The 24,613-nt window shown below is 35.0% G+C and overlaps 1 protein-coding gene and 1 pseudogene across 1 annotated transcript; one reads left to right on the top strand and one right to left on the bottom strand.

Moving 5' to 3' along the window:
* Positions 1-1,046: 1,046 nt before the first annotated feature.
* On the top strand, positions 1,047-2,046 carry LOC132185238 (class V chitinase-like). Its single transcript, XM_088518475.1, has 2 exons — positions 1,047-1,088; positions 1,303-2,046. The coding sequence occupies exons 1-2, from the start codon at positions 1,047-1,049 to the stop codon at positions 2,044-2,046; spliced, it is 786 nt and encodes a 261-aa protein (XP_088374601.1).
* A 4,276-nt stretch (positions 2,047-6,322) lies between these two features.
* Positions 6,323-20,751, bottom strand: LOC132185237 (class V chitinase pseudogene; annotated as a pseudogene).
* Positions 20,752-24,613: the final 3,862 nt, after the last annotated feature.

Genomic DNA, 24,613 nt, shown 5'->3' on the forward strand with positions numbered 1-24,613 from the left:
TTGTCGACCCTAATACATAAGCATTAGGGTCGACTTTTAAAGTCGACCCTAATGATATATCTTCAGCGTCCACTTAAGGTGGACGCTATTAGTCATCTATTTTAATTTTTTTAATTTTTTTTTATTTTACTACGGACTCTTTAGGGTCGACAAAAGTCGACCCTAATACATAAGCATTAGGGTCGACTTTTAGAGTCGACCCTAATGATGTATCTTCAGCGTCCACTTAGAGTGGACGCTATTAGTCATCTATTTTAATTTTTTTAATTTTTTTTTATTTTACTACGGACTCTTTAGGGTCGACTTTTGTCGACCCTAATACATAAGCATTAGGGTCGACTTTTAGAGTCGACCCTAATGATGTATCTTCAGCGTCCACTTAGAGTGGACGCTATTAGTCATCTATTTTAATTTTTTTAATTTTTTTTTATTTTACTACGGACTCTTTAGGGTCGACTTTTGTCGACCCTAATACATAAGCATTAGGGTCGACTTTTAGAGTCGACCCTATTGAACTTTTTTGTGATTTTTTTTTGTTTTTTTTTTTTTTTTCCCAGCTTATAGCGTCCACTTAAGTGGACGCTATTTGTTAATTATTAGGGTCGACTATTATGGACCCTAAAAGTTTTTTTTTTGCCGCTTAAATTTTTCCCGCCCCTCGGATAATTCCCGCGCGTGTATTAGGGTCGACTTATTAGCGTCCACTATAAAGTGGACGCTAATAGTGCAATTTTCGACCCATTATTAGCGTCGGCTATTAGGTGGACGCTAATACTGAACTATTAGGGACGACTTTCAAAGTCGCCCCTAATAGTTGAGTATTAGGGGCGACTTTTTAGTCGCCCCTAATAAGTCGCCCCTAATGAACAACTTTCTTGTAGTGAAAGTACAGTTCAATAATAGCTTTGCTATATGTCAACAATTTAAGATACGATTATTGTTGACATTAAAGACGGAAAAAGCCACAGCATGATTAAAATTAAACTAAAAACATGATTTTCCGCAACATAACCGTAGCTGTCTTTTAAACTCACAAGGCCAAAACAATGGCCCCATCTGGAATCGGCTTGTTACTGTTTAGTGGCTTGGTATTGTCGCAAAAATTGGTTGATGTAACAAACAAATAAAAATCTTTAATATGAAAAAATAAAAAATTTGTACGGATTGATATTTTTATTTGAATAATAATAATAATAATAAAAAAAAAGATTGATGTGATGTGATGTAAAAAATAAGAATATTTGAAATTTAATTTTTTTTTTTTTTTAATAATTAGTAACTGGTGTGAATGCCGGATACCAGTACTGGAAGGGTGAGTTGCAGCCGGAGAACATAGATTCCAAGCTTTTCACCCATCTTTTTGCTGCCTTTGCTGATGTAGGGATCAACACTTCCACTGGTACCTACGAACTCATCTTTCCTTCCGGGTATGAGACTCAGTTTCAAACCTTCGCCGAAGCCGTGAAGAAAAACAACTCTGATATTAAAGCCATCTTATCCATCGGTGGAGACATTGATCCTTCCGTTTTTGCCACAATCGCTAGCCAACGTACTACCCGTGATGCATTCATAGCAATCTCCATTGATGTAGCCACGAGATTCAAGTACGATGGCATTAGCCTCAACTGGCAGTATCCCAACACGACCAATGATGGGACCAACCTCGACGCACTCGTCACAGAGTGGCGAACTGCCGTGAAGGAAGACGCGCCTGAGCTGCTTCTAACCGCAGCCGTGTACTACTCCCCAGAGTATTATCCCATTGAAGCTATCAAAAATTCCTTGGACTGGATCAACGTAGTGGCCTATGACTTGAAGACCCCTCTCCCTCTTTCCTCAGCCAATTCCACTGTACCGCCTGCTCCATGGTACAATCCAAATCTCTCTCCTCAAATTATTTGCGTGGAGGATGTCGTCAATGCTTGGATCAGTACTGCAGGCGTGTCGCCCAGCAAATTAGTCCTCGGTCTTCCATTTCATGGACGCAGCTGGGTTCTGGAAACCATGAAATATTATCACTGGCTAATGGAGCTGCGACTGAAGTAAGTGACCCCATACCTTATCGACAAATCCAGGTTTTTGTAAAAGAAAAGAGTGGCGTAGAGGTGATCGATCACTCCTATGTCACGCAGTATTGCTATGTTGGAACGACGTGGATTGGTTATGATGGTAAGGATATCATCTTTGATAAGGTTATATATGCCAAGCAAAAGGAATTGCTTGTTTACTTTGCATGGCATGTGGACGGCGACGACTACGACTACTGGACTCTTTCAACACTCGGTAATTATTTTATTATCTTCTCTTTGGATTTCTACTCTTTCAATTAAACCTAATTTTTACTCTTAATATATTTTCGATCGCAGCTTCCCAAGCATGGAAAAACGAATGAGGTCAATCATGATCAGATGTCCTACGTGTGTGCTTAATTAGAAGCTAGCTATCTAGCTTCTATATCTATATATATTGTCCACAAATAAGGCCAATCATCACTCACTACTTCTTGTGTACGCGCGTTGTTGTAAGGCCAAGTATCATGACTTAATTGTGTTGTTTTGTTTCAATTCCTCCATGCATGCATTCTATCTTTAATTAATTTGTTTCATCAGTTTCATTAATTACTATTGTTTATTTCTGTAATCTATCAGATGTACTCTCCATCTGTTATTTAGAATAAAATGTCATTCAAATCCATTTCTTCCGTACTTAAAGGTTGAAACCATCAATTAATATGCATGTATGAACTGTTTTTTTATTTTTTTGTCGTTAGTTAATATTTTGTTTGGTTGCATTTAAAGTTTCACTGGGGTGACAATATATATATATATATATAAATCGTCACTTACTATTTAATTCATTTTTTTAACACTTCCCGCCTTAATAAATAACCAAACCCCGCCCAACGTACATATGCATTAAATATTTAATTAAAATGAGACGATCGAAGTGAATGACCGAGATCATACCATTTGACCTCCAGACTTCGGCTCTTACACCATGTTAATTAAATCAACACTTATCGCAAATTAAAGCTTAAGCCCATACGCATGACGATGTAACTTTTATTATTTAACAAATATTTCAACAATATCCGCAATTTGGTAACATATATACGTACACACCATATATTCAATGATGTCATGCCGACCATCAAATGGTTTCATTCCATTTCACTTGGAGAGGATCAGTATTCCGAATAAAACAGTCGGTCCCTTTAAGATTCCATCCAATTTGACAGTAAATTCTTAACTCAAATAAATTACTTTCAACCCAACAGTAAAAAATATCAAATATGAAGAGATCTCTTCCGCTCTTCTCTTCTCTCCATTATTCTAACACTCTTGATTCTTAATTTGTTTTTCTTTTCTTTTATTTTTCTTTGGCTGGTCCCACGTTGCTCACTTGTCCTCCAACATTTTCCTTTAACTGCATTGCATTGAAAATTTGGGCCCATTTTTTTTTTTTTTTTTTCATTGCTGCGATTTTACCGATCCCTGCAAAATGTAATTTCTTGCATTAATATATCAAATAAAGTTCATAATTAATAATTAAACAATATCCCACAATTAAATATAAAATGCAAGCATTAAAAGCAAAAACATAGTATGATAATTCTTATTTTAATACAGAAAATAAGCACATTTAATCCATTATCAACATTCACAATAAATATTCTAAGTTCCTATCTAAATAATTAGTTTTTTTTTTTTTTTTTTTTGACATGTGCACACAAGAAGGAGAGAGGGGGATTCGAACTAGTGACATCTGTTTCATGAGACGTGATCTCTAACCGATTAAGCTACCTTTTGGGGACCTATCGAAATAATTAGTTGGGAAAAGTTCTTGTATCCCTTACAAGCTACAACTCCTAAATTTTAGATTTGGGACAATGTTTACTTAAATTATCAAAAAGTACTTATCAATGTCCCCCAAGGCAACCCTCTACGTTTTTCCATTTTATTTTTAATTAATATTTTTAGATTTAAAAAAAAAAAAAATTTACTAAAGGGTTTTTTTTTTTTTTTTTTTTCATTGGAAGAATATTAAATTGTTTTTGGTAGTTTGAGGGGACATTGTTAATTGAGATTTAAGATGGGTATGTTGAATTTTTCCTATATAGTTAATCAAACGATTTTTTTTTTTTTGGTAGAAAACTTCAATTAATCATCCAGGACTTTCATCACTTTTGTAATCTGCCTCAAAAGTTCAAAACTGTCGATTTAGTGTATTGAACGTTAAAAAATCTGCAAGCTCACCCCTCCCGTTAAGGTTTGGGGTTAAATTTGACGGTTAAAAAGTGAAATGACCGTTCATGTAAACTTTATGAAATTAAAAAATTACTCTTAAATTATAATTTTAAAATATATATATATATATTGGTGTATTTTGGAATTTTTTTTTAAATCCACCATTGAATATGTAGGACCCACATGTAGATCTAAAAATCCAATGGTGGATTTGAATCTATTTGAAGAAAATATATATATATATATATATATATATATATATATATATATATCTGGTTAGAAAAATGAAGCCTAGCATTTCTCGCTGTTGAAAAGTTGCTTTGTTACTAATTTGCTATTTCAGTGAAGATTGAACGATCCTCACCTCACCTACCGATAAAATATGCCAAAGGCTTCCTTTTTTTTTCGCCAATTAATGTTTTAATTTGTTTGGTATCAAGCATGTCTTTGTTGGCTTTACTAGCTATTAGAAATGGTGTAAAATAATTTTTTTTTTTTTTTTTTATTTTGTATTCATAAAAAATATTCTTATTGAAAATTATGTGGGATTTATTTGTATTGAAAATAAGTATTACAAAAACAATATTAGAGATTCATATTAATTTTCTATTAATGATTTGATAATCAAAATCCACATTTTCTTGCTATTTTTTTTTTTTTTCATTTTAAACTACTTATCTGGGAACATAGATTTTAACATGATTTACTTTATAGGGATTAAACTAGAATAAAGGGTCTTATGTTTTTATTCATTTGAATGATTTAAGGGTTTTTTTTTTGTATGACTTTTAGGCATATTTTGGAAGTGATTTTTTTTTTTTAATTTTGTTTTTTTTAAGAAAAAGAAGCCAAAAATTTATTTATCAGACATTCATACTAATTTTCTTATTTCAATGCTTTAATAATCAAAATCAATGTTTTCTTCTTACTATTTTAGTATTTTTTTCCCTTTATACTTCTTTTGATTTTAAATTAATCATATCGGAACACAATTTTAACATGTTTTAGTTTATACATATTAAACTAAAATTAAGGGTCATATGTTTTAATCCATTTGATCGTTTTATGGGGTTTTTTTTCTTTTGTAAGATTTGCTTGTATTTTCAGGTATTTTTTTGAAAGTGCTTTTTATGCTTTTGAAAGCAAAGAAGATTAAAATATATTTGATTGTTATGCAGAAAATGAATATAAATGCTTGGAGAGCACCTAACATTCCCTAAACGCTTTGAAAACACCAAAGAGATAATTAAGCATTGAATGTGATGTGAGTCACTGGGAGCATTATTTGATTGCATTGATTGAAAGATTTTATTTTTCTTTTATTTTGTTGTGTATATTTTCTAATGGCTCAAAATTATTTGGATACGTATCACATCAATAATATTAGAGATCCTTGCTAACTTTCTATTAATACTTTTATAATCACATGCAATCCAAGTTTTCAGTCTCCTATTTTTTTCTAGTAGGAACAAAGATTTTAACATGTGTTAATTTATATGGATTAAACTAAAATTAAGGGCCTTGTGATAGTAAAATTTTATGCGATTTATACTTCTATGCAATGTTCTGTGTGTAAATTGTAATTGTGTTTCACTATATTAAGTAATATACTGGTGTATAACCTTTAGTATGTCTTTTTATTTAAATATGCATGATATATTTTTTTACAACCTATAATGAAAAGTATGATTGAAAGTCCATGTAAAAACAAAATTTTTTTTGAAATTAAATTATAATGAAGAATTTCATATAAGGCATTGGTTATGAGCTAATTATCAATAATAGAAGCTTCTTTATACATGTCTATGCTCCAAATAATATAACATATCTGATTACTGGCCTTACATCACACCATATTTGATAATTGACCAAATTGTACACAGTACAAGCTTCTTAACACAATGGACATGTATCTTAATCAAGAGGCCTTATTGTTGATAATAAGATCTTCTATGTTACAAATACACGCGGGTCTGATTATTGGCCTTATAACACATGTGATAATTGGCCTTACTGTGGATAATGCAAGCTTCTTATTGAACGATTATGACATATATTATAAGTGGCTTGAATGTTCACAACGAGCTAGCCAGTGCTGGTGCCGGTGCAAGACAAGTGTTGTTGTAGGTGAAAGTGTTGGTGTTGGTGTTGGTGCCGGTGATGGTACTGGTGACGGTGCTAGTGATAGTGCCGACGCCGGTGGCAGTGGAGGTGGCGGTGCCAGTACCCGTTTCAGTGCCGTTGTCGGTGCCGGTGCCGGTGTCGACTTGTTCAAGTCCAAGGATTGGCCATGCTCCAAAAGCTGCCATAGCAATAAGAATTACAAGTTACAAGTTAGAATGATCAATGAATACTTACAAATTCAAATTGGAAGAGTTTGAGTTCAATAAGGATGAGGTAAAAGTAAAACCCTTGATTTACACCTTCAAATTACATGTTGACACGTACGCAACATTTAACAAATAGGAAATATACTCTAGCACACCTAATAATTATCTTAAAACACTTATTGCCACACTATAAACAAGTTAGAAGGGGTGGGGAGGAGCTACCCGGCCCAAAGTCATTAGGGTGATTCGACCACCCTCGATCAGGAGACCTTTGGAGGTGATTGAGCTAACTTTGCATCACACTCATATACACCTTACAAGTAATTAGAATTACACATACATAACAAGTGAGAATTAATATGGATGATGCATGCACATATCAAAACAGAGACACGTGTATGTGACAAAAAAAAGAAAAAAAAACCCTCATATATATGCTTCTAAGGCAAATTGCATGTAGATGCAGGATTTAGGAAAGATATAAACATCCTAACCTACTCCAGAAAGAGTCCCATCTCTGTCGCCACCCACATGCCAGGCATAGTAACCGAGCAATCCCCTTCCCCTAGCATATTCAACCTTAGCTATGATACTCTGAATATCATTATAACCAATCCAAGTATTCCCAACACTGAAATAGTCTACAACATATTCGTCACTGTGATCCTGTCTGCCACCTGGGTGTTTCTCTATGAAATACTTGATTTGGTTATAAGGTAAGGTCCCATCTGAGTCATTAATATATACTTTATCACTTTGAGCCCGTCCAGCAGCCGCTGAAAATATTTCTCGGTTATTTTCATTTACCAGGCGCCATGCGACGCCATAAAATGGAAAGCCAAGGACTATTTTATTGGCGGGCATAGTTGTTGCAAGCCAAGCACTGACGCCGTTATGCCCACAAGGTGGGGTTTTTGCATTGATTTGTGGACTGTGCAATGCAGCAAAAGGTCCAGTTCTATTCCCAGACAGAGTGGGGTTATAGAAGTCGTACGCTACTACGTTGATCCAGTCCAACTTCCTTGCAATCAGATTAACGGGATATGTGACTGTGGACGACATCGACAATGTGTAATTGACCGCTGCGACTAGAAGCAATCGGTCATTTCCGGTTAGTTTGGACTCTTTGTCAACGGCTGCACGCCATTCATCGAGGAGAGAGCCAAAGTTGGTCATGTCGGCCGCCGTTGAGGGGTATAGCCAGTGGAGGCTAAGGCCATGGAAGTCGTTAGACCTTGCTAGCTTTATTGAGGAATCTATGAATGATTTGCGGGTATTGAGCTGGCTAGCCATTAAAGCAAAGGTAGGGCCAGAGAATCCACCGATGGATAAAAGGGTTTTGACCTTTTTGTTTGTTTTTTGCACGGATTGGGTGAAGGTTGAGAACCGTTCCCTATATTCGTCAGGAAAGGTGACTTCATAGGTGTTGGGTTTGATATCCGCAAAGGCAGCAAAAAGATGGGTGAAAAGCTGGGAAGGTATGCTAGGCACCGGGATTGGGAAGTCACTGTGGCAATACCAGTATCCGGCTTTCACTGGGGGAGTAGCCGCAATAGCAGTATTAAAGCGAGCCATTGAAGGGAAGGTGATGAGAAATGCTATAATGCATTTTCCCCACCATCTGCCCACCATCTCTGCAGCTTGCTCTAGGCTAATAGCTATGAGAATGAGATATTGCTTGGAGTTTTCAGCAGAGAATGCAAGCCTATATATATATATAGGTTGCTTGGAGTTTTAAGAAGAGAATGCAAGCCTATATATAGGCAGTACTGCAAATATACAAATTAAATTAGGGCAAACGGAAACCACAAGGTAGCTAGAAACATTGCTGAGCTGCAGCATGAACAAAACTGTATTAATTAAATTTACCATCCTATCCCACGTTAGGAAGGGAAGAAAAGGGATTGACCAAAAAATATGAACAGAAAAAAAATAAACAGCAAAAAGTCAGAACGTTGAAAATTTAATTTTTTTTTTTAATAAATAGCAACTGTCCATGTTTAAATTGCTAGCCAATGCCGAACAAGACCAAAACAAGTCCAAATTCAAAAAACCTACCATATACAAACCCAATCAATCACAATCCTTTCTCTACCTCTAATATTTTTTTAATGCTTAGTAAATGTCATTATTTCAAGAAATAAGCAGAAGCATATGCAGCACAACGTACAGGAGGTATATTACTAAATTATGCATGTACACACACAGAGGTAAAGCTATATATTGTTAGATATAGATCTTTATGCTAACTATTTGACATGACATGTCATCACGCGAGCTCTAAGTGTGTACACGTTTGGCAAAGGGCCAAAACTATTCCTCAAGCTTTTTTATTTTCTCAACGTTTTAACTTTTTATATCATATCAATCATTTTTTATTACTATTTAAATAAAAAAAATTACTACAAAACAAAAATTTTCACTTTCCGTACTACACATTCTTACTTTTTTACTTTTCTAAAAAAAAAAAAATTCTTACGTTTTTCTTCACACTTTTTAGGCAAAAAGCCTTTAAAAGTTGAAATATTTTGTTTTGTATTGATTTTTTTTTTTTTTTTGAAAATCAGTAAAAAGTAAATTATACGATAAAAAAAGTGAGAATGTTTTTATTTTTATTTTTTGAAAAAAATAAAGTGAATAGTATTTGGGGGGAGGTGTTGTTTGACAAACAACCCCAATATGCCTCTGGAAGCATGCAGATTTGAGGGTGGGCAACGTGAGCTACCAATAAAATTTTAATGGGGCTAAATGAGGTTTTAGGTAGGTAAGAGGGGTTATATAATAAAAATGCAATTTTAAAAACGTAGTTTAGCGCTTGGAAAAATTGCACTATTCAAAACACTTTTCAAATGTAGTTAAGCGTTAAGTGTAGTTAAGTGGATAAATTTTGGTTAATTTGAAGAATCTAACACTTTCCAAAGCAAATACAAGAGCTAAATAATAATAATCTTCTCATATCATTTTAGTAATCAACTTTCCCATTATATATGGTAGAGATATAGATAGAAATAACGGTTTGGAGATAAGTATTTATCTGTACGTACACCTGTAAACAGAAATTAAGATGCATACACTATTTACCTTTTTGTTTTTGTTTTTTATTTTATTTTATTATTATTATTATTTTTCTATTCATAGACTAATTCCTTTAAAATGCACATGTTAGGTGTAAACACGATTCAATATAGGAATCGGTATCCTCCCACGGCCTACACATGGAAAATGCTCAAGAAGAACACATATTGAGACTTTGAAGTGTGTCTACAATAGCCTTGTACATAAAATGCAAAATGCGTAATGACACGGAGAGTTTATAAAATTCAACGTTAAATCAGATGGTTGATGAGTGAAATGCACACGTATATGATCATCCGATCTGGACACACACTCAACTAGACCCTTCAACGCCTACAAACATGTCATCAGGGGCGCTCTAAGCCTTCCCTAGGGGTTCTGAGAAACTCATCATGATTTTTGAAAACTAGAGCCATCAAAATTGAAATGATTGGCAATAGGAGAATTAAGCCGCGCGTAGTTACTGACCGTAGAAAAATTTAGCTCAATCGCATTCCACATGATACACGTAAGATTGGCAAAAGATGGGAAGAAAAAGCCACAAAATACGGTTTTGGTAAGCATATATATACATTAATTAAAAGTTATGTAATGAAACGTGTTACAAGTGTGTATTCTCTGCTTTTAAAGATTTGATGGATGTCAATTTTGACGTTAATTTGCCGAAAAACGACGAGAAAGGCTGCTGTTTTAATGGGTAGATATGGGTATAAAGAAAAATTTATAAGAATCTCATTTAGATCGAATGCATTTTCACGTACATGAAAGGTCAGGTCTGCAATATTATATATATTGTCACATATTTAGTAATCATCTTGATGGACCAGCCGAATTAATTAATAAATTGAGTTGATGGAATCCAAATTAATAAATTAAGGTTCGGTTTCTTTTGTGGTTTCCAAGAAATTATTTTCGCATTTTACGGTGTTTAGTGCGACATAAAATAATAGTTAACAAAAAATATTTTTTCTTTTACCAAAAATTCTTTTTTAATTTTTGGAAAATGTTTACGATTTTGAAAATCATAAACCATTTTCTAACTAAGTATATCATTCTCAAACTGACTTACCCTGCCAAGACTCGCCCATGACTCCACCGGGACATGACCGAGACTCGCCCGCGACTTGACTAGGATTTGCGTAAAGACTCACCCGGGACCCGCCCGGGACCGGCCTGAGACTTGACCGGGACCCATCCGGGACACCACTGGAATCTACGTAGGACCCAATGGGCCTCTCCCGGGACCTAATATGTGAGAAGCAGCTTTTGATATTATTTGAGTTTTATACAATAAGAAGTCCCAGAATTGAGCTTTGTTTCTATTTTCCTTCAAACCATAGAAAGACTCTATAGTTTTGAGAAAAATTTTTAGATCTTTGACAGTAAATTCTTAACTTAAATAAATGTCTTCAACCCACCGGAAGATTTTTGCCTTTTCTTTTTATTTATTTTTTTTTATGAATAAAATACATAAACCCAAAGTTCCTCACATCCTTATTGATCGAATTTGAAACAAAAATACATTTAATTAAAGAACTCAAGTACATAATTCATATGCCTTTTCTATTGATAAAATAAATACCGGAACCCCATGCGGAAACAAAAAAACACCAAATGGCCACAATTGTGGAAGATCTACATAATATGGTCGATCAATATATATTGGCAAATAAAAAGCCTTTTATACCAAAATATCTTTATATTAACGAAGAATAATGTCATCACTTGTAGCTAAGCGTATCATACTGTCATTATTAAAGTATTGATTAAGTGATTATTTATTGTTAAAGTATTGAAGTTCTGAAAAAATAAATAAATAAATAAGAGCACAGCCCAAACCAGGTTGTGCAGCAACCAAAAAAAAAAAAAAAAAGGGTGAGGGGGAGGGGACAAGGTCACAAGGCTGACAAGCAGCCTGGGAGAAGGAGAAAAGAAAGAAAAATAAATGGAAAAATAAAAAAAACAAAACAAAAACAAAACAAAAAAAACCATAAAAAAAAAAAAACAAAAACAAAGGGTGGGGGAGGCAGGAGTGAAAAATTGAGAGAAGAAAATAAAAGTGAGAAGTGATGATGGGTGTCCAAAAAAAAAAAAAAAAATTCGTTGGAGGTGCTTTCTCGCAATGTGTTTCATTTTTACTAGTCTTGCGGTTACTTTTTAATGTATTTGATATTTGCAGGGAAAGGAAACAAGGCTACAAAAGGAATTAAACCAACGGCTACAATATAACGGCTAGTAAATCACTTGTATAAATAAACCACCAATGAAATGAAATGCATCAAGGAAAAATGTAGTCCTTAATATTTCGCAGTGTTTCTTCCTCTCTCCCTCCTTACATTTTCAATAATCAATAAACTTCCATAGTCATCACTGGTAGGCATATCATATTCTAACATATGAAATAGATATCTTACTCAAAATTAGTGATGATAATTTTGTTCTATTCCAATAGACATGATAGCTTTTAAATATTAAACTAGCCTCTAAAACAAAATCTTAACAATGAACTAGATCATTTCCATTTCATTTCAATATGATATTGCTACGTCATTTAAAATTACTGTTAGACATGTCAAAGTAAAACCTGGACTACGAAATAGACCCTAGCCTCTCGCATTGCAGAGTGGGAGAAGGGAGTTACGTACGAATCCCTCCTCCCCACCCCCTTTCTCTTTCCCCCCTTCCCCCTCACTTTTCCCGCCAACATCATAGATCGATCAGAGCGCATGTATCAATGCATGGTCCTCAAGGTAATTTTTAGCTGCGTGTGGCTGGCCAGCGGTAGAGCGTGGAACGCGTGAGGGTGTGTTGGGTTTTTGTTATTGTATTTTCGTTGTTTTTAAACAAGAATGTATTTTCTTTAGATCTGCTTTTAGTAGCGATCTATGGGGTGAATTTTTATTCGTTTTCTTAGATTTTGTTTTCACGAATCCTTAAAAATAACGAAATTGGTTTCCGGTCGGTCTTTTGTTTTCTTATGGTTCTTTTTCTGGGAGTAAACCATAGACCAATGATGGAAGAGTTATCAAGCATAAAGAAGAATTTTCTCTATGGTAAAGACATCGAAGAGGATTGCAATTGATAAAGCAATAGCTAGTAGCGGAGATAAAAATAATAAATAAATAAATAAATGAAAAAGAAAAAGAAAAAGAAAAAGTCAGGGAATCAAGAAGTTTGTCTTTTTGTGCAACTCCTCTTCACGCATAGGCTTTCTTTTCTCTTTGTTAGTGTATATGGGACTTTAGTCCCACATTAATAAGAGAGGGAGCCTTGCTCCCCTCTAGCCTCCTATATAAGGAGGCCTTTACCACCTCTTGTAATACACACCTCTCCACACTCTTCTACTATTCAATACAATGTAGTCTTTAAGTGTGCTTCCGCTCTCTTCCACTCTTCTATTCTCTCCATTATTCTAACATGATATCAGAGCCATTTTCATATGGCCTCCAATAAACGCCTTTGACGTTTTTAGGCGCTCCTTCTGGTGACCTCCCAAATCTGATTGTCGGCTCGCCGCCAAGCGGTTTTCTGCTCATAATCTGGCGCTCCATCTGGCAACCTCCAAATCAGGTCATTGGCGCGCTACTAAGCGGTTTTCTGCTCACAATCCGGTGCTCCCTCTGACGACCCACCAACTCTGGTCGTCTGCACGCCGCCAAGCAGTGTTCAGCTCAAAATCTCTTCCACTCCTTCAAATCTACAGATTTGTGGAAGCTCCGCCACCAACGGCCCTCCGAGCTCCTCTATGCTCCTCTGTGTGATAATCCTAAGTCCCTTTAGGGTATTTTTAGTTGACTCATAGGTTTTAAAAGGGGTTGGCTTAAGTTAACAATGAGAATGGACCACCGAATAAAAAAAGAATATAATAATAATAATAAAGAAAAGGAAAGAAAAAAAAAAATGAATGAAAACCCTAAGCTCGTCGCCTATCCTTTGAAAACCCTTTACATTTTCTCTTCTTTCCCACCTTATTTAACTGTATAAGACAAACCCTAGAAGAGTTAGCCGCTCTCATACTCTTACAGCACACCAAAATTTTCTTAGTGCTCTCTCCTCCTCAGTGTGCGTGTCAGGTATGCTTTCTCTTGCCTCACAATTTTCATTCTCTTCTTCTTATAGATACTTATTTTGAGAGCAGGGTCAAAGTTATTGTTTGTATTATAGCCTTGGTTAGCGTGTTGTCTTGTAGTGGGAAAGAGGGATTGTTTTCTTTTTACTCTACACATGATGCCATTGCCATATCTCACACCTACTTGTCCTTAGAGAAAATAAAGTTATGAGTATGTGCAAAACTTACATTTTTAAAACCAGCCCTCTTGGTTGTCGTTTTAACAGGTTCTATATAGGCACAACAAGGTTTGAAGTATACTTATAAATATATAGAATAAATGAGAGTAATTTTTATAAACAAAATAATTTAAAGTACATTAAGATATATTATATAAATATATGTATATGAATCCCAAGGAATAAAATAATTTCCCCAAATTTTATGGGAAAGCATACCTAAATGCCTACGTAAGTTCATTCTTAATTGATTAGCAAGCCAACTCATAATAGTAATAGAATCCTTTGCTCTGACGTGTATGTATTTCCTTCAGGAAATTAGTTAGCAGTCAGAGGAAATTTTTACTGCAGTCAAGAGGTAAGTGATTTTACTATCCCTTCTAGAAAAATTTTCATGTCATGCTATTTATGCAATTTTGTTTCAAACTGTAAATGATTATTTTATTTATATTCTAGAATTATGCTGGATGCATGACAAGTTTGAGAAAAAAAAAAAACATTGTGAAAATAGTGATGTTTATAAAGAGAATTTTTTAAAAATGATAATAAACCCTCATGCATGATGTCCTACGATGTATCTAGAGATGTACAAAGAAAATACAAGAAATGAGGAACGAATGTTTTAAAATGAGGGCACATGTAGGGAGGAATGTATTTTTTGCCCCAAGAGAAACAAGAGAGAAGCTCAGTAAGGATGCTAAGGATGGAAGCGTGACCGCTGAAAGAAGCTTTGCCAGAAGGTGGTTCCATCATAGTTTTTTTGCCATGTTGAGTGCACCCAGAGTTAATCGACTGGCCAAGGGGACGGGACTGCGGCCACAATATCTCATCCCAAGTTGCAAGGACTGCGCAACCCTAGTATATGGGGATAACAGTATACATGGCCATAGTATGAGACAAAGACTATCAACAATTTTATTGATGATAATATATTTTATGTGCTTTCTGTTTTCTTAAAAATATACTGAGAACATATGTAGTTATGAGTTCCAATTTTCAAAACGGGACAAGGAGTAAAACTACTTATGGTTGTGAATTTTACTTACTAAGCCCATTTGGGCTCATCAGTTTTATTTCTTGTTTCACGTGGTGATCAGGTCGCATTAGGAGGCCGGAATGGGGGCAGGTGTATTTAGGATTCCTTGTGGTTCCATATTAGCCAAGTTAATAAGTGCATTGGCACAGTTTTCTTTCAGAGATTGACGAATTTATTTTAATAAGGATCACTATTATCGTTGTGAGGCATATGTTTGACAAACCTTATGGATCTTTGCGAGTAAGAAAAATGATTAACAAACCTAGCCCTAATAGGCTGGGGATGTTACACTCCGGCAGTTTTTGTCCGAGCCAATCGCGTCGCCACCGTGACTCCTCTCGGCCAAATAACCACCAAAAGTGGTGTCTCGGCTCCAGAATGGTGGATCTGTGCAATCTCAGCCTATTTCGGCATTGCACGTGCCTCCACGCTCCGCCCTCAGAAACTGTCGTCTCTTAAACGCGCCTCCACACGCGGCTGCCGCTCCTCCACGCGCCACAACCTTTGTTGGATCATCGTGGTTTTTGCTCTGTTTGGTAGATTCGTCTCCAGTGGTCTCAAATCTGTCTAGATCGCTGCCATTGGAGCTTTGCTACACCGCCACGCTCCGTCCAAAGGGTCTGCGCGTGGGCTTCACGCACCCACACGCTGCACGCGCCAGCAACCCTACTGGCGTGTGAGATGCATGCACCCCACGCGGCTGCACCCCTAGGGCGTGCACCACACGTGCGAGACATCCCTTTCTCCTTCCCTACTGCCATGTGTCCTTCAGAGGTGCCCCCACATCAGCCTTAGCCCTTTGCCACGTGTCAGTTGCCGAAAAAATTATCATCTGATCCAAGATTTTTGACCCAATCCAACGGGTTAGAACCGGATCATCTTTTCGGGTCAAACCATCCACAATTGGTCCATGGGCTTTCGGATATTTTTGGCCAAAATTAAACCGGCCCACTCTTCAACCCAACCGAGCGGGTTTCAAATCTGGTTCGGACCAATCCATCAGCCTGGACTGGATCCATACAAGCATCAAACCCGATCCAAAACCGGTTCCAACCGGGTCATCGGGCTCAAATTGGATCTCTTCAACTCGGTCCAATATGGGTTCCTAAACCGGGTTACCGGGTCAAGCTCTTCAATCCGATCCAAATTTGTCAACCCGATCCATCAGGTTAGACTCGGTTCATATAATTTTCGGGTCAACCATTTTAATGGTCCATGGGTTTTGGCCATCTTTGGCCCATTTTACCGGCCTAATTTCTTCAAGGCTTTAAGCCCAAATTTTGGAATCCAACCCAATGGATCCAAGGCTTCAGCCCAACCAGCAGCCACCCTCAGCCACTAGCTGCCGCTGCAATCCGACGTCTACCACCTCTGGCCGCCCAAGTTCAGTCAACTTCGGCGACTTTTCCGATGGACCTCAAAAAAAAAAAATATATATATATATATATATATATATCCCTTCTTTTTCCCAAACCTTGAGTTTTAGGGGAGATATTGGAGTACTTGAGAAATCACCCAGATCTATGATTTTCAGCCCAACGGATTAGAACCGGGTTCTGCCGCCTTCTGCTCCGCCGCCTGCCGCCGTCCACCGCCTCCGGACACCTCCGGCAACTTTTCCGGCGAAAGAAAAAAAAAAAATCATGTATTTTGTTTTTCTTGTATTTATTTCCCTGTATTTTTCCTAACCTCAATGTATAAATACATTGAGTTTGAGGGGGGAGGTTAGTGTATATGGGACTTTAGTCCCACATTGATAAGAGAGGGAGCCTTGCTCCCTCTCTAGCCTCCTATATAAGGAGGCCTCTACCACCTCATGTAATACACACCTCTCCACACTCTTCTATTACTCAATACAATGTAGTCCTTAAGTGTGTTTCCGCTCTCTTCCACTCTTCTCTTCTCTCCATTATTCTAACACTCTTGATTCTTAATTTGTTTTTCTTTTCTTTTATTTTTCTTTGGCTGGTCCCACGTTGCTCACTTGTCCTCCAACATTTTCCTCTAACTGCATTGCATTGAAAACTTGGCTTTTTTTCTTTTTCTTTTTCTTTTTATTTTCTTTTTCTTTTTATTTTTTATTTTTTTCATTTCTGCGATTTTGCCAATCCCTACAAAATGTAATTTCTTGCATTAATATATCAAATTAAGTTCAAAATTAATAATTAAACAATATCCCACAATTAAATATAAAATGCAAGCATTAATTAAAAGCAAAACATAGTATGATAATACTTATTTTAATACAAAAAATAAGCACATTTAAGCTATTATCAGCATTCACAGTAAATATTCCAAGTTCCTATCTAAATAATTAGTGTGTTTTTTTTTTTTTTTTTGGTGACATGTGCATACAAGAGGAGGAGAGGGGGATTCAAACTAGTGATCTCTGCTTCATGAGGCGTGGTCCCTAGTTAATTGAGCTACCTCTTGGGGACTTATCGAAATAATTAGTTGGTAAAAGTTCTTGTATTCCTTACAAGCTGTTTGAGCTACCTCTTGGGGACCTATCAAAATAATTAGTTGGGAAATTCTTGTATCCCTTACAAGCTACCACTCCTAAATTTTAGATTTGGGACAATGTTTACTTAAATTATCAAAAAGTACTTATCAATGTCCCCCAAGGCAACCCTCTAAGTTTTTTCCCTTTTATTTTTAATTAATATTTTTAGATTTTTTTTTAAAAATTTTTTATTAAGGGTTTTTTTTTTTTTTTTTTTTTTTTTTTTTTTCATTGGGAGAATATTAAATTGTTTTTAGTAGTTTGAGGAGACATTGTTAATTGAGGTTTAAGATGGGTATGTTGAATTTTTCTTATATAGTTAATCAAACGATTTTTTTTTTTTTTTTTTTTTGAGGAAAACTTCAATTAATCCTCCAGGACTTTCATCACTTTTGTAATCTGCCTCAAAAGTTTAAATATTGTCGATTTAGTGTATTGAACTTCAAAAAATCTGCAAGCTCACTCCTCCCATTAAGGTTTGGGGTTAAATTTGACGGTTAAAAAGTGAAATGACTGTTCATGTAAACTTTATGAAATTAAAAAATTACTCCTAAATTATAATTATTATTTTTTTTTAAAAAAAAATATAGGTGTATTTTGGAAATCTTTTTTAAATCCACCATTGAATACGTAGGGCTCACATGTAGGACTAAAAATCCAATGGTGGATTTGAATCCATTTGAAGAAAATATATATATATATATGGTTAGACAAATGAAGCCTAGCATTTCTCGCTGTTGAAAGGTTGCTTTGTTAGTAGCTAGCTATTTCAGTGAAGATTGAACGATCCTCACCTACGGATAAAATATGCCAAAGGCTGCCGTTTTTTTTTTTTTTTTTTTTTTTCATCAATTAATGTTTTAATTTGTTTGGTATCAAGCATGCCTTCGTTGGCTTTACTAGCTATTAGAAATGGTGTAAAATAAAATATATATTTTTTTCTAATTTTGTATTCATAAAAAATATTCTTATTGAAAATTATGTGGGATTTATTTGTATTAAAAATAAGTATTACAACAACAATATTAGAGATTCCTATTAATTTTCTATTAATGATTTAATAATTAGAATCCACGTTTTCTTGCTATTTTTTTTCTTTCTTTTTTTATACTTCTTTTCATTTTAAACTACTTGTCTGGGAACATAGATTTTAACATGATTTACTTTATATGGATTAAACTAGAATAAAGGGTTTTATGTTTTTATTCATTCGAATGATTTAAGGGATTTTTTTTGTTTTTTTTAAAGAAAAAGAAGCCAAAAATTTATTTATCAGACATTCATACTAATTTTCTTATATTAAAGCTTTAATAATCAAAATCAATGTTTTTTTCTTACTATTTTTTTTTCCCTTTATACTTATTTTGATTTTAAATTAATCATATCATAACTCAATTTTAACATGTTTTAATTTATGTATATTAAACTAAAATTAAGGGTCTTATGTTTTAATTCATTTGATCGTTTTATGGGTTTTTTCCTTTTGTAAGATTTACTCATATTTTCAGGTATTTTTTCAAAGTGCTTTTTATGCTTTTGAAAGAAAAGAAGATTAAAATATATTTGTTTGTTATGCAGAAAATGAATATAAACGCTTGGAGAGCACCTAACATTCCCTAAATGCTTTGGAAACACTAAAGAGATAATTAAGCATTGAATGTGATGCGAGTCACTGGGAGGATTATTTGATTGCATTGATTGAAAGATTTTTTTTTTCTTTTATTTTTTTGTGCATATTTTCTAATGGCTCAAAATTTTATGGATAGGTATCACCTCTATAATATTAAAGATCCTTCCTAACTTTCTATTAATACTTTTATAATCACATGCAATCCAAGTTTTCTGTCTCCTTTTTTTTTTGGGGGGGGGGGGGGGGGGGGTAGGAATAAAGATTTTAACATGTTTTAATTTATATGGATTAAACTAAAATTAAGGGCCTTGTGATAGTAAAATTTTATCCGATTTATACATCTATACAATGTTCTGTGTGTAAATTGTAATTGTGTGTCACTATATTGAGTAATATAATGATGTATAACCTTAAGTATGTCTCTTTATTAACAGACAAATGATATATTTTTTTACTACCTATAATGAAATGTATAATAGAAAATCCAAGTAAAAAAAAAGTTTTAAAATTAAATTATAATGAAGAATCCCGTGTAAAGCATTGATTATGAGCTAGTTATCAATAATACAAGCTTCTTTATATATATATATATATATATGCTCCAAATAATACAACATATTTGTTACATGAATACGTAACGAGGATAGATTATAGGTTCTGAGGGAACCTATACCTTAGATTCAAAGGGAACCCAGACCTTTTAGATTTTTAGGAAACTTAAAAAACTATTTTCAAACTCAAGGTTTGGAATTAATTTTCTGATCCCTTTTTATTAAAATATCATCATTTAAATAGGAAGATTACAATGACTTAGACTTGGAGTAAAACTCCTACACTGGAGATAAACCTAGAAAGATAACTAATGCAATCCTGACTCTAAAATAAATAACTAGATAATTGAAATATAAATAGACACATATCTCTAATCTAAAAATGCTGATAACAAAACTAATCTAAATGAAATCTAATTCATTTTAAATATAAATCTACTGTAATATAATGTCTACTTTATCCCTATGTTACTTCCATAACAACCCTTCCCCCTTAAGGAGACCTTCTCCTCAAGGTCTAGAAATTCTTTTCTTCCAATGTCGCCCCCCATTTTTTTTTTTTTTTTTTTTTTTTTGTCTTTGGCCTTTCATCCTTTTCCTAGGTGGTCGTTCTCTCGGCTGATGCACTTCCATTTTTGCAAGCATGGTGGTCATCAAACACAACCAGAACTGTAAGCGGTGTGTATCGATTCTCAACACACAGGTCTTGTCTTTTTGATCCATCATCTTTGTTTGCATCCATGGAAGTCGTTCTGCTGGTTTCAAGTGGTTGCGGCATGAGGACTTTATTGTTGGTGGTGAGATTTCAACATGGTGAAATGGATCCTGTGGTTTAACAAGGTTGTTGATGTTTTCGGTTGGTTGGAAATCCAGTGATGGCATGGGATACGGTGGTAGCACCATTTGTGGCTGCTCATAGTAATGAAATTCATCATTGTTATCAGCTAAACCATCATCGAATTTGGCAATCAATGCAGACAATTTTTCTTGAATCATCTCATTATTTTCTTCCATCTTCTTCATAAAGCCTTCAACCATAGTCATGAGGTTTCCTAGTTGCTGCTCAAGTCGATCCAGCCCTGGATTCGCCATTGACAAGATCTTGGCTCTGATACCAAATGTTACGTGAATACGTAACGAGAATAGATTATAGGTTCTGAGGGAACCTACACCTTAGATTCAAAGGGAACCCAGACCTTTTAGATTTTGAGGAAACTTAAAAAACCCTTTTCAAACTCAAGGTTTGGAATTAATTTTTTGATCCATTTTTATTAAAATATCATCATTTAAATAGGAAGATTACAATGACTTAGACTTAGAGTAAAACTCCTACACTGGAGATAAACCTAGAAAGATAACTAATGCAATCCTGACTCTAAAATAAATAACTAGATAATTGAAATATAAATAGACACATATCTCTAATCTAAAAATGCTGATAACAAAACTAATCTAAATGAAATCTAATTCATTTTAAATATAAATCTACTGTAATATAATGTCTACTTTATCCCTATGTTACTTCCATAACAATCCTTCTCCCTTAAGGAGACCTTGTCCTCAAGGTCTAGAAATTCTTTTCTTCCAATGTCGCCCCCCATTTTTGTTTTTTTTTTTTTTTTTTTTTTTTTGTCTTTGGCCTTTCATCCTTTTCCTAGGTGGTCGTTCTCTCGGCTGATGCACTTCCATTTTTGCAAGCACGGTGGTCATCAAACACAACCAGAATTGTAACCGATGTGTATCGATTCTCAACACAGGTCTTGTCTTTTTGATCCATCATCTTTGTTTGCATCCATGGAAGTCGTTCTGCTGGTTTCAGGTGGTTGTGGTATGAGGACTTTATTGTTGGTGGTGAGATTTCAACATGGTGAAATGGATCCTGTGGTTTAACAAGTTTGTTGATGTCTTCGGTTGGTTGGAAATCCAGTGATGGCATGGGATACGGTGGTAGCACCATTTGTGGCTGCTCATAGCAATGAAATTCATCGTTGTTATCAGCTAAACCATCATCGAATTTGGCAATCAATGCAGACAATTTTTCTTGAATCATCTCATTATTTTCTTCCATCTTCTTCATAAAGCCTTCAACCATAGTCATGACGTTTCCTAGCTGCTGCTCAAGTCGATCCAGCCCTGGATTCGCCATTGACAAGATCTTGGCTCTGATACCAAATGTTACGTGAATACGTAACGAGAATAGATTATAGGTTCTGAGGGAACCTATACCTTAGATTCAAAGGGAACCCAGACCTTTTAGATTTTGAGGAAACTTAAAAAACCCTTTTCAAACTCAAGGTTTGGAATTAATTTTTTGATCCATTTTTATTAAAATATCATCATTTAAATAAGAAGATTACAATGACTTAGACTTGGAGTAAAACTCCTACACTGGAGATAAACCTAGAAAGATAACTAATGCAATCCTGACTCTAAAATAAATAACTAGATAATTGAAATATAAATAGACACATATCTCTAATCTAAAAATGCTGATAACAAAACTAATCTAAATGAAATCTAATTCATTTTAAATATAAATCTACTGTAATATAATGTCTACTTTATCCCTATGTTACTTCCATAACAATCCTTCTCCCTTAAGGAGACCTTGTCCTCAAGGTCTAGAAATTCTTTTCTTCCAATGTCGCCCCCCATTTTTTCTTTTTTCTTTTTTTTTGTCTTTGGCCTTTCATCCTTTTCCTAGGTGGTCGTTCTCTCGGCTGATGCACTTCCATTTTTGCAAGCATGGTGGTCATCAAACACAACCAGAATTGTAACCGGTGTGTATCGATTCTCAACACAGGTCTTGTCTTTTTGATCCATCATCTTTGTTTGCATCCATGGAAGTCGTTCTGCTGGTTTCAGGTGGTTGTGGTATGAGGACTTTATTGTTGGTGGTGAGATTTCAACATGGTGAAATGGATCCTGTGGTTTAACAAGTTTGTTGATGTCTTCGGTTGGTTGGAAATCCAGTGATGGCATGGGATACGGTGGTAGCACCATTTGTGGCTGCTCATAGCAATGAAATTCATCGTTGTTATCAGCTAAACCATCATCGAATTTGGCAATCAATGCAGACAATTTTTCTTGAATCATCTCATTATTTTCTTCCATCTTCTTCATAAAGCCTTCAACCATAGTCATGACGTTTCCTAGCTGCTGCTCAAGTCGATCCAGCCCTGGATTCGCCATTGACAAGATCTTGGCTCTGATACCAAATGTTACGTGAATACGTAACGAGAATAGATTATAGGTTCTGAGGGAACCTATACCTTAGATTCAAAGGGAACCCAGACCTTTTAGATTTTGAGGAAACTTAAAAAACCCTTTTCAAACTCAAGGTTTGGAATTAATTTTTTGATCCATTTTTATTAAAATATCATCATTTAAATAAGAAGATTACAATGACTTAGACTTGGAGTAAAACTCCTACACTGGAGATAAACCTAGAAAGATAACTAATGCAATCCTGACTCTAAAATAAATAACTAGATAATTGAAATATAAATAGACACATATCTCTAATCTAAAAATGCTGATAACAAAACTAATCTAAATGAAATCTAATTCATTTTAAATATAAATCTACTGTAATATAATGTCTACTTTATCCCTATGTTACTTCCATAACAATCCTTCCCCCTTAAGGAGACCTTGTCCTCAAGGTCTAGAAATTCTTTTCTTCCAATGTCGCCCCCCATTTTTGCATTTTTGCATTTTTTTTTGTCTTTGGCCTTTCATCCTTTTCCTAGGTGGTCGTTCTCTGGGCTGATGCACTTCCATTTTTGCAAGCATGGTGGTCATCAAACACAACCAGAACTGTAACCGGTGTGTATCGATTCTCAACACACAGGTCTTGTCTTTTTGATCCATCATCTTTGTTTGCATCCATGGAAGTCGTTCTGCTCGTTTTAGGTGGTTGCGACATGAGGACTTTATTGTTGGTGGTGAGATTTCAACATGGTGAAATGGATCCTGTGGTTTAACAAGGTTGTTGATGTCTTCGGTTGGTTGGAAATCCAGTGATGGCATGGGATACGGTGGTAGCACCATTTGTGGCTGCTCATAGCAATGAAATTCATCGTTGTTATCAGCTAAGCCATCATCGAATTTGGCAATCAATGCAGACAATTTTTCTTGAATCATCTCATTATTTTCTTCCATATTCTTCATAAAGCCTTCAACCATAGTCATGAGGTTTCCTAGCTGTTGCTCAAGTCTATCCAGCCTTGGATTCGCCATTGACAAGATCTTGGCTCTGATACTAAATGTTACGTGAATACATAACGGGAATAGATTATAGGTTCTGAGGGAACCTAGACCTTTTAGATTTTGAGGAAACCTAAAAAACCCTTTTTAAACTCAAGGTTTGGAATTAATTTTCCGATCCCTTTTTATTAAAATATCATCCTTTAAATAGGAAGATTACAATGACTTAGACTTGGAGTAAAACTCCTACACTGGAAATAAACCTAGAAAGATAACTAATGCAATCCTCACTCTAAAATAAATAACTTGATAATTGAAATACAAATAGACACATGTCTATCTCTAATCTAAAAATACTGATAACAAAACTAATCTAAATGAAATCTACTTCATTTTAAATATAAATGTACTATAATATAATGTCTACTTTATCCCTATTTTACTTCCATAACAATATTTGATTAATGGCCTTACAACACACCATATTTGATAATTGGCCTTATTGTACACAATACAAGCTTTTTTTTTTTTTTTTATGACATGTCTGCATAAGAGGGGGAGGAAGGATTCGAATTATTGACCTCTACTTTACAAGGCGTGGTTCACAGCCGATTGAGCTACTCCTTGGAGACCAATACATGCCTCTTAACACAATGGACATGTATCTTAATTAAGAGGCCTTATTGTTGATAACACAAGCTTTTGATCAAACGATTACGACATATATTATAAGTAGCCTGAATGT

Source organism: Corylus avellana, chromosome 7 (genome assembly GCF_965113065.1).
Source record: "Corylus avellana chromosome 7, dhCorAvel1.hap1.2, whole genome shotgun sequence".
NCBI classification, from domain to species: domain Eukaryota; kingdom Viridiplantae; phylum Streptophyta; class Magnoliopsida; order Fagales; family Betulaceae; genus Corylus; species Corylus avellana.

Coding starts and splice junctions, on each gene's coding strand:
- LOC132185238 (XM_088518475.1), top strand. CDS start 1,047: ATGGCCCCATCTGGAATCGGCTTGTTACTGTTTAGTGGCTTG. Junction 1,089..1,302: donor TGTTACTGTTTAGTGGCTTG/GTATTGTCGCAA, acceptor GCCGGATACCAG/TACTGGAAGGGTGAGTTGCA.